Raw genomic sequence first — 12777 nt, forward strand, 5'->3', positions numbered from 1 at the left:
GTATCAGAAAAAAATTTTTTATAAAAAAATAAAACGCAGTCTTCATTTGATTGTTTTAATCGTCTGCAAGCAAATATAAAAGGTTAAACTACTATGATAGCATACAAGTCTAAACGAACTTACTGATAGTTAGCTAACTCTACATCGGGTGCCATTACCAAAAGCTACATATACTAACTTACATACCTTCATAATCATGAATAAATGAGGAGGCTTAAAAACTTAAATCCTTTATTTAACGGAGTACTCGGGGCTCTGTAAGTCTGTTTGGCAATACGATGTACATCTGAAATGGATAGAATGGGTAGCTCCTGTAAACACCTGCTATAAAAGGTCACCATTCCTACGCAGTGTTTACCTCAGTAGCTGACGACCGGAAGTAGTTATACCCGTTTTGTAGAACCCGGAAGTATGTTGCGCATAACCCCTATTCAGCAGTGAACACCATTGTGGACATAAGAGCTAAAATGTGCTGTCCACGTATGTGGCCACTAGGCCCTCTTTCTGATTCTAACTCTTAAAGTGGGAATAGGCAACATTATTACATTGCTGCCCTCTGGTGGACCACACAGTTCAAGTCTCATCCTATTTAAATATTTAGGTATATTAGACATGAACAAGATGTTAGCTTGATGGAAAAGTTTATCTGTCAGTAAATGATTCAACCACCCACTAGACCACATAGTGATCCCACGGTTTTACATCAAGGCCTGTATTTAGTATTCAATAACTTGGCCGGCCCCAGTCACAGAATGAAGTGGGGTAGATGCCAATATTCACAAACACCACAATGCGTAAAATGAGAAAAAAAGTTTGCCAAACCAGTGCCGTCTCCGGCTGTGGGGAAAAGCCTCTCGTCTGTCGCTCTGTACATCCTTCTGGAGGATCCCGAAAACTAGGCCGCTCGTTTTTAACAAGGACCCCGGTTATGTCAGTATGATTTTAACAGTTTGTGCGACACATTTGAATGAGGATTGTTTTATTATGTCGCAAACTCGCAATGTAATGAACTTTGCAAAGAGGCTGTTATTGAAGAATGGAGCAGTGAAACTATATTGTTGTTGACGGCAAACCAGAAGTTCATCAAAACTGGCGCGGCATAGCGAGCAAACTCTTCACGTGTTACTTAAAGAGTGTTTAGACAGGAATCTTAAAGGCGCCACAACATAATTTTTGTATTATTATTTATTTGTTTTTAGTCCGTGTGTTTCCGATTAAGGTCACCTGTAAGTTAGCATACTCCTAAAGTTTGAAAAAGTGTAGTTCAAAGGAAAAATGTTGACTCAGGGGTGTTTACACGACGATTTATTTTTATTTTTTTGCATACAGACGCCAACGTTGTAAACGAAAACGAAAAAAACATCTATTATTAATGGCAGACCAGTAGTTGTCCATGTCACTGTAAAGAAACACTACTTGCCTATTGACTGACCACATGATTACACATGCGCATGGCATCACCGGTTTTACAAATTTGCATTTTTGTAGTTTACACAGAGACAATAGCGTCTGAGCATTTAAAAAACTTGCACTTTGAATCCTGTTTTCAAAGTTTGCGTTTTCAGGCCCCCAAAACACTGTTATCGTGTAAATTAACAGCCAAAAACGCATTAAAAGATTTCCATTTTTAGTTGAATACAGTGTCCTGTGAATTGATTTTGTTGTCCTATCATTTACAACCAACCAACAAGCAGCAACTCCTGGTTCATGGCTGGGATAATATCCTGTTTTTACTTGCTCCTTAGATTACAGAGGTAAAAAGGGCCTTTTTCTTGCTTTGAATGAACTATTCTTAGAAGCCATAACTACTACTTCATAAATAAAGTTTTGCCAGGATAATGACACCACCACATAGGATGTTTACTCTCCAATTTTATTGACAAATCTCAAGTAATTTCAACATTGTGAACCACTTTTACAAGGTCACTTTCCTGTTTTCTGAAAATAAAATTATGAGCATCAGAGCATATAAACACTGTAAACCGATTTGAAACCTATAAGATGGGTGTGAACAGACAAATGTGAGTTAAGAGTCTGATGAGGAGTCTTTGACGTCTGTGCTCTCCGTGGCCTCGCTGACCTCGCTCATTTCTTTACTCTCTCCTCCGCTGTCTCCATCTCCATCCTGCACCGTCAGCTTCTCCACCAGGCCAGTCACAGATGTGTCCTGAGATGCCGGAGCCTCTGAGCCCCACAGGCGAACACCTGGTTTCTGCAACTGCACAACAGGAAAAGTTAGTTTAGCATAGTGGGGGCCAAGTCAAAAACTTTTTTTACACAAGTAAACATGTCTCTACCAGGGTCAGCCACTGACTATAGGAAGGCATCCTGGTAAATGTAATGTGTTAAATGTGTTTTTAAAAGAGAGAAACTACCATTAGCTTTTTACGTTTTGAAGGTGAACCCAATTTAACCCTGTATAATTTTCAATTTAAAATCTGTGGAAGGTGCAACTCAATCGCAATGACCAAATGTAGGCGTGTAATTTCTTTGACTGCGTTTTAGTCACTTTCCCACCTACAATAATTGAGCAACTTACAATAATTAGCTATGAGAGATATATGTTTTTGAATAGGCATTCAAAACCACTTCAAATGTCTGAGTAGAAAGGAGCCCCCTTCTTCAGCAAAGATACAGCAGCCATGACCAGGCCCGGAGTGGGTAATCGGGAGAATCGGGAGTATTCCCGGTGGGCCGCTTCACTTTTGGGCCGGTCGAGGAATTTTTTTTTTATTATTTTTTTTACATTTCAATGTCACATTAGTTACATTAGGATACACACGTTCCGCATTCTGCCACCACAGCGCGCAACTCAGCATGGGTTGTACCATGTGAGGGAGTTCTCCCCTCCCCTACTATAGAAATGGTTGGGTCCATAGCCCGTCTTTCAAAACGTTTTCTCAGGGAGGCTACCGCGGCTCCGCCGGCGCCTACTGATAGCTGGGCCGGCCGTAACGGTACGCGTCAGGGAGGATGGATGGGAGGAAGAGGCCAGGAGGTAAGCTATGGAAGCTTTGTTTCCGCCACAGAATAAAACATTTTAAAAGATAATTGCGACTTTTTATCTCGAGTTTACATCTGGCAATTCTGAATTTTTTTCTCAGAATTGCGAGATATAAAGTCAGAATTGCCTGAAATAAAGTCGCAATTGCGTGTTAAAAAGTCAGAATTGTGAGATATTAAGTCAGAATTGCCTGAAATAAAGTTGCAATTGCGTGTTATAAAGAATTGTGAGATATAGAGTCAGAATTGCGTGATATAAAGTCGCAATTGCTTCTTATAAAGTCAGAATTGCAAGATGTAAAATCAGAACGGCCTGAAATAAAGTCGCAATTGCTTAAAGTCAGAACTGCAAGATATAGAGTCAGAATTGTGTGATATAAAGTCATAAAACGTGTTATAAAGTCACAATTGCGAAATATAAAGTCAGAATTGTGTGATATAAAGTCGCAATTGCTTATAAAGTCAGAACTGCCAGATATAGAGTCAGAATTGTGTGATATAAAATCATAAAACGTGTTATAAAGTCAGAATTGCAAATTATAAAGTCAGAATTGTGTGAAATAAAGTCGCAATTGCTTATAAAGTCAGAACTGCAAGATATAAAGTCAGAATTGTGTGATATAAAGTAGCAATTGCGTGTTATAAAGTCAGAATTGCGAAATATAAAGTCAGAATTGCGAAATATAACGTCAGAATTGTGTGAAAAAGTTGCAATTGCTTCTTATAAAGTCTAAGTGAATTATTATTTAACCTTTACATTGTTTGTTAACCCATGGTATTAATACTAACTACACAATAGTACGAGCTGAACTGTTGCTTCATTTATCCAATTTTAAAAAAGTGCTAATTTGGAATTCCACCATGGAAAAAGTGGGCCGGTCTTGGGCCTGAAACTCCCGGGCTGAAAAGTGGCCCCACTCCGGCCCTGGCCATGACTAACGTTACAGTCCTAATCAAACAGTTGGGAAAATCCAGGTGGAGGGAAATGGAGTATGTGTGGGCCGTTTCCAGAAGATATATAAAAAAAATGTGCCTGTGTGTTATTCTTCCACATATGTTCAGTGGGTGTAGAGCAGGGTTCACCAATCTCGGTCCTGGAGGTCCGCTGTCCTGCAGAGTTTAGCTCCAACCCCAATTAAACACACCTGAACCAGCTAATCAAGGTCTCACTAGGCATACTAGAAACTTTCAAACAGGTGTGTTGGAGCTGGTTGGAGCTAAACTCTGCAGGGACAGCGGCCCTCCAGGACCGAGATTGGTGAACCCTGGTGTAGAGGGTCAGGTTACAATTTGGGAAATTTAAATTTAGGGGGAAAAATATTTTGAAGCTCTATTTGGCATCACATATTTATGTATAACTGCACCGCCACATACCTCATCTGCCATCTGTGTGAGATTCCTCTTCATGGCATAAGCATCTTCTCCATCGGCATAATATTTGGGCTCAACTTCACTAATCCTGCAACACAGTATGAACAGAGATGAAAACATTTTGCATGACAATGATACATTGCAGTATCAGTACATATACTGAAAAAAATGCACTTAAAGGTGCACTGGAAAGCTATTCTAATATTAAAGCAGGTTCTGGAGCTCTTGCCTGATCATAACACTTCTTTTTCCAGTGGTATTCCTCTGAGCTTTTCTCGTTTGTAATGTCTCTCAGCCATCTCTCTTTCTACAGTCTTTCTCCAAATCTCCCTCTTGCTCACTCTCTCTCCTCCCCCATCATGAGTGGACACGCCCCCTACTGCTGATTGGCTCACTCTCTCTCCTCCCCCATCATGAGCGGGCACGCCCCCTACTGCTGATTGGCTCACTCTCTCTCCTCCCCCATCATGAGTGGACACGCCTCCTACTACTGATTGGCTCACTCTCCTCCCCCATCATGACTGGACACGCCCCCTACTGCTGATTGGCTACAGGTGTGTTGTGCTGCGCTGCTTGGTCCAATCCACTTTCAATGTGACTTTTGCACCTTTGATGTGGCTGCAATTTAGTTCTTTTTTCATACAATAACTGGTGTTATGACTGAAACGGAGCTAGTTTCTCAGGCTGCCTTGGAAATATCTTTATTCTAGTGCCATCTACTTAACACACTAATTAATTATTATATTTAATCTATCAGTTAATTAAGCTGGTCTCAAGACATGTTTTTTGAAGTTGAACTACTTCATTAACACAGAATGCCTTCTTGCATCCCTCAGCAATTATTCCATGCTATTACACTCCATTCTAGCCATTTATGAAGTTAAATTTGTAATTATTTCATTTAGTTTTAATAAACTGAGAGTCAGAATTTATTCATAATACAAATAATAAAATGGGGGGAAAAAAAGAAGTGATACTCACTGAAACTTAAGTGTGTTTGAATACAAGTGAAGAGCGGCCCGGTTACTGAAATACAAACAAACGCAACAAGGTTAGGAAAATCCCTCCCGCGAATCTCAGATGACAGAGTGTGAAGGCGCTGGTGGATCCTACCTCTTCCTGACATGTAAAGAGACATATTTGGCATTAAAGTTCTCAATCATGGCTCTGCTGGCTTGATCCATCAGTTTTTGAGCCAGTCCAAGACGCCTGTGAGAGCGTTTAACGGCCTGTATTAACACACACAGTAGTGCATTTATTTATACACATGCAGACAGAATGAAAGACAGTCTCAGTACAGATGATCTGAAATAACAGCCAATGTTTTCAAACACTAACCAGTGATGTAATGTGTCCATGAGGCACATCATCAGGATCCTCCTCCCTTTGGAATTTAAGACACACAGTTAACATAAAATAATACTTATCTTATTTCATTAGAAGGTTTGGTCACAATTTATATTAGATGTCTTTAACTACTATGTACTTACAAGGTACAATGTACTTATTGTGTTGATCTATTGCAAAACGCTTGTGCTGCTATTGAGGTGGGATACAGGTGAGGTTAGGACAGGTTTGGTGATATGCGTGGGTTTAAGTGTGGGAAAGGCATAGATGTAATTACAGAAATTAATTACACGCAGGTTAAAATATAAGTACAACGTAAAAACGTGTGTACAAAATAAGTGCATTGTATCAAATGATCAATTTAAATGTGTGACCATAGTAGTTAAAGGGCTAATTCACCCAAAAATAAAAATGATCCCATAATTTACTCACCCTCAAGCCGTCCTAGGTGTAAATGACTAGCTTCTTTCAAAAGAGTTATATTAAATAATATCCAGGCTCTTCCAAGCTTTATAATGGCAGTAAATGGTACCTTCACTTTTGAAAACCAAAAAAGTGCATCCCCTCCATCATAAAAGTAATCCATATGGCTCCACTGGGTTAAGAAATGGCTAAAAAAATCCATATTTATAACTATAAAAGTCTAAGTCTAGAAGTCTAAAATGAGATTTTTTAAAGAGAAATGTGGGAGGAGCTTAAGTTTGTTTCCCAGCCCTATAGACCAATTTGGAGTAGACGTCTTGCAGCTGCGCGCGCATAGTGCTGGCAGAAATGTAGCGGTAACAAGTGGAGGAAAATGGGCAAAAATCACAGAATAAGAGAAAAATCAAAATCAGATTAGGAAATCAAGAAATACGGTCTTCATTTTTATAGAATTCCATCGTTCCGTCCCTTTGAAGCTAAACGCAGACGTTTATGTTGCAAGTCACAGGCTGGACTGATGAAACCTGCAATGATTAGTCTACTATTAAAGGGCACCTATTATGACTCTTTTCACAAGATGTAAAATAAGTCTCTGATGTCCCCAGAGTATGTATGTGAAGTTGTAGCTTAAAAGATCATTTTTTACAGCATGTTTAAATTGTAATTTTTTGGGGCTCAGAAAAACGCGCTGTTTTAGTGTGTGCCCTTTAAATGCAAATTAACTGCTGCTGCCGGCACAGGGGGCGGAGCCTCACGAGCTCGCGCTTCAGTCAGGACAATCTCATCTGATAATATCAGAACAGAAACTCTCAGTTGCGGTGTTCATTTCGATTCGGAGTCGGACAATAATGCCCACAGAGCCAGAGAATATATGCTGTATAGAGATAGAACAGGTATAGTTTAGTTTAATTATGGTTATAACTTATTTGTCATCTGCTTTTATCCACTAATACAAGCCTGCTGTAGCAGACCCTGTCCGAATGATGACCAAAATATACTGACGAGTTCAGTGAAGTTTATTGTACATCACACAAAAGATGAGTGTTAGTTTTACTCCAGAGAATCTCTGTTAGAGCTGAATAAACACAGTATAAGAAGTGCGCATTAAAGTCTTATCCATAAACTCTCTCTCTCTCTCTCTCTCTCTCCCTTTCATTATCAACAACATACACAGCGAAGTACACAAAACACTCGTTACAACTAACAGTAAACAAATATACACACCTTTTCAGTGGGTGCTTGATAAACTGGTAAACCTTATATCGGTAAAAGGACTCGAAGAGTGCGCTCGCACTTTCATTTCTTCCGTGTCCAGTCACGTTAGGCTTGTCGCTCCGGAGAGTGTAAGCTTGATCACAAAAAGTACAGATCCATCCTTGAGTAACAACGGGAGTAAATGAAGACTGCTATGTTCATTCTTACATCCATCAACAACACACCTCAATCGCTTAGGAGACATTCTTGTCTACAGCTGCTCAAGCGTCGAACAATGGCGGACTCTCTGTCCAGCTCACTCAGGGCGGGTCTATGCTCAAACTGAAGTGTCACTCAACAGTCGTGGGAGGGGCCTGCTCAATTCTACGTCACATTGCGCCGAATCTGAGAACAGCTCATTCTGAGACAGTGCTTATGATTTATTGAGATTGTAAAAAAACCACTGGGTGGATTTTTATCGATCTAGGGTGGTTTTGCTCACACACTGCCAACACACATTTATGTTCAAACATCATGTTCAAAATTTTGCATAATAGGTGCCCTTTAAAGCAAAACTTTGATGTAAACAGTAAGTCTTCGTAATATTCACATATGCAGTTTATAGGGGACATGCATGCATAGCAGTTACAGCATGAAACCTATTACATTTTACATAACTTTTAAACATAAAACATTTTTATCTTACAATTCTTGACTCTTTTTCTTGCATTTGCGTGTTTATATCTCCCGGTTCGGACTTTATAACTCGCAATTGTGAGTTTATATCACAATTCAGAGGGGAAAAAAGTCAGAATTGCGAGATATAAACTCGAAATTAACTTTTTTATCCTTTTATTCCCTGGCTTTCACAGAAATTTTCTGCCACCAGGTAGGCTCCGCCCACAAAAAACATCATCGCCGTTTGCAAACACAAAATAGGTCAAGTTGAACCGTGAGAGGTGTCTACGCTTACGCTACTCCTGCATCGGGTCAGAGGTCACTCTTCCACCGGAACTAGACTCACGTACGGCGGTAACCAGAAGACAGTGATTATAGCTTATAAAGTTATAAATATGGATATATTTTTCTTACAAAAAGCCATCGCTTCGCTTCAGAAGTCCTTTATTAACCCCCTGTAGTCGTATGGATTACTTTTATGATGGACAGATGCGCTTTTTGGGGCTTGAAAATCTCAGATACTATTCACTTCCATTATAAAGCTTGGAAAAGCCAGGATATTTTTTAATATAACTCTGATTATGTTCGGCTGAAGAAAGACATAATACACCTAGGATGGCTTGAGGCGGGTGAGTAAATTATGGGATCATTTTAATTTTTGGCTAAATTAATCCTTTAAAGACACTTAATATAAAGTGGGACAGAATGTTTTATTTCATTATAATTATTTATGGACATATGCAACACCTCACACTTCCGCCCTTTAAACATTTAACAACAAACATCTTATATATTTCACTATAATAAAGCAAAAAAGAAAAAACAACACTTACATTTTTGCCAAAACATATCCAACTATCTTCCCGTTCTCATCCTCTGCGATGTATGACAGCTGGAAAACAAGCAGTTCACCATAAGATGATTCAACTCACATTTACTTGTTTAGCAAACATATCTAAGAAGCTTGACAGAAAGATATGTGTTTCAAAGATTACAATCCAGAAGCCAGAGGTGAAGATCTCATCAGTGTTTGTCACAGACCTGTGGCCAGGACAGGCCGTGGTAGAAGTAGTACTTCATCTGATAGTTCTCTGGAAGACACAGCAAGTTGCAGTGCTGCATGTTCATCAAATCCTCAGGCTGGAAACATGTAAAAGAGAAAATCAATCAGTCAAGCTATTCACGACCGTCACCTGCTATAGTGCTAAATCATTTACACAAAGTACATTAGCAAAAAACTGCACTAATAATTGTAATATTCAGAGAGAGGCTGGAAATAAGTCCTACATAACTAAATGATGAAGTGCAGGAGCTCATGGAATAGAAATGAAACTAAAGTACAGAACGCGGCCCCTTTAAAAAAAAGTAGCAAAGAGTGTGCAATGTGCATCACAATAAAACCGAATAAAACACAAAAGGTGCATTAAATACAAAGACAAGCAACTAACACTGAATATGTGCACTCGATGCCTCGTTGTACTATGTCGCCCAAAACGGGTTTTGAAACACAGCCACTGTCTGATGACTGAACTAATGTCTGCTTCTCCTTTCATTTACTCACCCGTGCGTTGCGTATATTCATCTTGACCGCTGGGCTGCTTGATAAATATATTACTTGATAAAATTACAGCTGTCAAATGGACACAAACGCTCTTCAACTGAAGCGAATAAGCAGGCAGATGGAGACAGCTACACCTCTACAACCATGTTGCCCATGACCGGAAGACGGATGTTCGGAGTGAAGTACTTCCGGTGATAACTATGATAAAAGTCCTTAAAAAAAAAAAAGTTCAAACCAAATGGAAATGAAGTTACACGAAATCAAAGTTTATTGAGAAAGAACGCATTTATAGAAGATTTGGTAACACTTTGTTGTACAGTGTCATTGTTACATATGTTACATGTACTTACCATAGAAATAAAATTATGCATAATTATGCAACTAACCCTTGAGCAACCAAATCCTAATCTTACTCTAACCCTATAGTAAGTACATGTAGTTGCTTAATTTTACTCAGTACTTAAACATATAATTACACTGTAACAATGGACACCTTAAAATAAAGTCAAACCAATTTTTTTTCAAACAATTCTTTATATTTATAATCCTATTTATGAATAAAAATCAGAATACAGCACTATTTGAACAAAAGCCCATGTATTACATCCTGATGGATTTCAAAGTCCATACAAATTTTTGATAAATTAATTTCCACAACATTTCCAATCATTCATGTTTACTATGTTTTTTTTTTGTGTGTTTTTTTTTTGCTGTGGAGGATTTGTGTATGACATAAAATAAAAACAAATGTACTTACAGTGAGGAAAATAAGTATTTGAACACCCTGCTATTTTGCAAGTTCTCCCACTTAGAAATCATGGAGGGGTCTGAAATTGTCATCGTAGGCGCATGTCCACTGTGAGAGACATAATCTAAATTAAAAAAAATCCAGAAATCACAATGTATGATTTTGTGTAATACAGCTGCAAATAAGTATTTGAACACCTGAGAAAATCAATGTTAATATTTGGTACAGTAGCCTTTGTTTGCAATTACAGAGGTCAAACGTTTCCTGTAGTTTTTCACCAGGTTTGCACACACTGCGGGAGGGATTTTGGCCCACTCCTCCACACAGATCTTCTCTAGATCAGTCAGGTTTCTGGGCTGTCGCTGAGAAACACGGAGTTTGAGCTCCCTCCAAAGATTCTCTATTGGGTTTAGGTCTGGAGACTGGCTAGGCCACGCCAGAACCTTGATATGCTTCTTACAGAGCCACTCCTTGGTTATCCTGGCTGTGTGCTTCGGGTCATTGTCATGTTGGAAGACCCAGCCTCGACCCATCTTCAATGCTCTAACTGAGGGAAGGAGGTTGTTCCCCAAAATCTCGCAATACATGGCCCCGGTCATCCTCTCCTTAATACAGTGCAGTCGCCATGTCCCATGTGCAGAAAAACACCCCCAAAGCATGATGCTACCACCCCCATGCTTCACAGTAGGGATGGTGTTCTTGGGATGGTACTCATCGTTCTTCTCCCTCCAAACACGTTTAGTGGAATTATGACCAAAAAGTTCTATTTTGGTCTCATCTGATCACATGACTTTCTCCCATGACTCCTCTGGATCATCCAAATGGTCACTGGCAAACTTAAGACGGGCCTTGACATGTGCTGGTTTAAGCAGGGGAACCTTCCGTGCCATGCATGATTTCAAACCATGATGTCTTAGTGCATTACCAACAGTAACCTTGGAAACGGTGGTCCCAGCTCTTTTCAGGTCATTGACCAGCTCCTCCCGTGTAGTTCTGGGCTGATTTCTCACCTTTCTTAGGATCATTGAGACCCCACGAGGTGAGATCTTGCATGGAGCCCCAGTCCGAGGGAGGTTGACAGTCATGTTTAGCGTCTTCCATTTTCTAATGATTGCTCCAACAGTGGACCTTTTTTCACCAAGCTGCTCGGCAATTTCCCCGTAGCCCTTTCCAGCCTTGTGGAGGTGTACAGTTTTGTCTCTAGTGTCTTTGGACAGCTCTTTGGTCTTGGCCATGTTAGTAGTTGGATTCTTACTGATTGTATGGGGTGGACAGGTGTCTTTATGCAGCTAACGACCTCAAACAGGTGCATCTAAGGCTACGTTCACACTGCAGGCTGAAACGACCCAATTCAGATTTTTTTGCCCCTATGCGACCTGTATCTGATCTTTTCATGACAGTCTGAACGACACAGATCCGATCTTTTCAAATGCGACCCAGGCCACTTGGGTATGTGGTCCCAAATCCGATACATATCCGATCTTTTGAAATGCGACTTCAGTCTGAACGGCCAGGTCGCATATCCGACCCGCACGTCAATGATACGCGAAAAATGTAATTATTCTGCATTGAAGTAACGTTAGCAGCTAGTCGTCGGTTTGAAAACGGACTGCATATTCGTCGAGCTGAGGTAAATCTGCCGAACGGGTCGACCTCGACGAGCCCGTTAATTTAAAAAAAAAAAAAAAAAAGCCCACGGCCATTACGTTATGTTAACTTATTTATGCTGAATCTGATATTAGATAGGTCAGCGGCTGCTGTCTGGCTCTTGTGTAACGGTCGCTGCGTGCGCTCGTGTGTGTGTGTGTGTGTGTGAGTGAGAGAATCACAGTTAGTTAAAGCAGAGACGGGCTCTGGTTAAAGTTTAGCTACTTCCGCAAACAACAAGTGACGTCGTTGACCGTTGAGTACTCTTCGGCGCATGCGGGTCACATCTGGGTCATTTCACGTTCACACAGGAGATCACAAAAGGTCGCATTTAATTGGAAATGTGAACGGCCTTTCAAAAAAATTGAATTTTTTCAAAAAATCGGAATTGAGCATAAGCCCTGCAGTGTGAACGTAGCCTAATTTAGGATAATAAATGGAGTGGAGGTGGACATTTTAAAGGCAGACTACAGGTCTTTGAGGGTCAGAATTCTAGCTGATAGACAGGTGTTCAAATACTTATTTGCAGCTGTATCATACAAATAAAGAGTTAAAGTTTTAGATTATGTCTCTCACAGTGGACATGCACCTACGATGACAATTTCAGACCCCTCCATGATTTCCAAGTGGGAGAACTTGCAAAATAGCAGGGTGTTCAAATACTTATTTTCCTCACTGTATATGTGTACAAAACTCCATTCTCCTCATATCCAGAAAAATTTGCATTCATTACTAAAATCCCCATTACTTTTCCAGGCCTGGACTCCACAATTGTAAAATGTTGTAACATTCCAATGTTATGACC

General features: G+C 39.9%; 1 protein-coding gene across 1 annotated transcript; it reads right to left on the minus strand.

The window, feature by feature from the left end:
• Positions 1–1855: 1855 nt before the first annotated feature.
• Positions 1856–9839, minus strand: naa10 (N-alpha-acetyltransferase 10, NatA catalytic subuni). The gene is made up of 8 exons (XM_081386354.1): positions 9578–9839; positions 9058–9156; positions 8850–8908; positions 5713–5758; positions 5488–5603; positions 5356–5400; positions 4378–4462; positions 1856–2218 (listed from the first exon to the last, which is right to left on the minus strand). The coding sequence occupies exons 1-8, from the start codon at positions 9596–9598 to the stop codon at positions 2027–2029; spliced, it is 663 nt and encodes a 220-aa protein (XP_081242480.1). The 5' UTR covers positions 9599–9839; the 3' UTR covers positions 1856–2026.
• Positions 9840–12777: the final 2938 nt, after the last annotated feature.

The sequence above is a fragment of the Scardinius erythrophthalmus genome (genome assembly GCF_964197995.2).
Source record: "Scardinius erythrophthalmus genome assembly, chromosome: 15".
Classification (NCBI taxonomy): Eukaryota; Metazoa; Chordata; class Actinopteri; order Cypriniformes; family Leuciscidae; genus Scardinius; species Scardinius erythrophthalmus.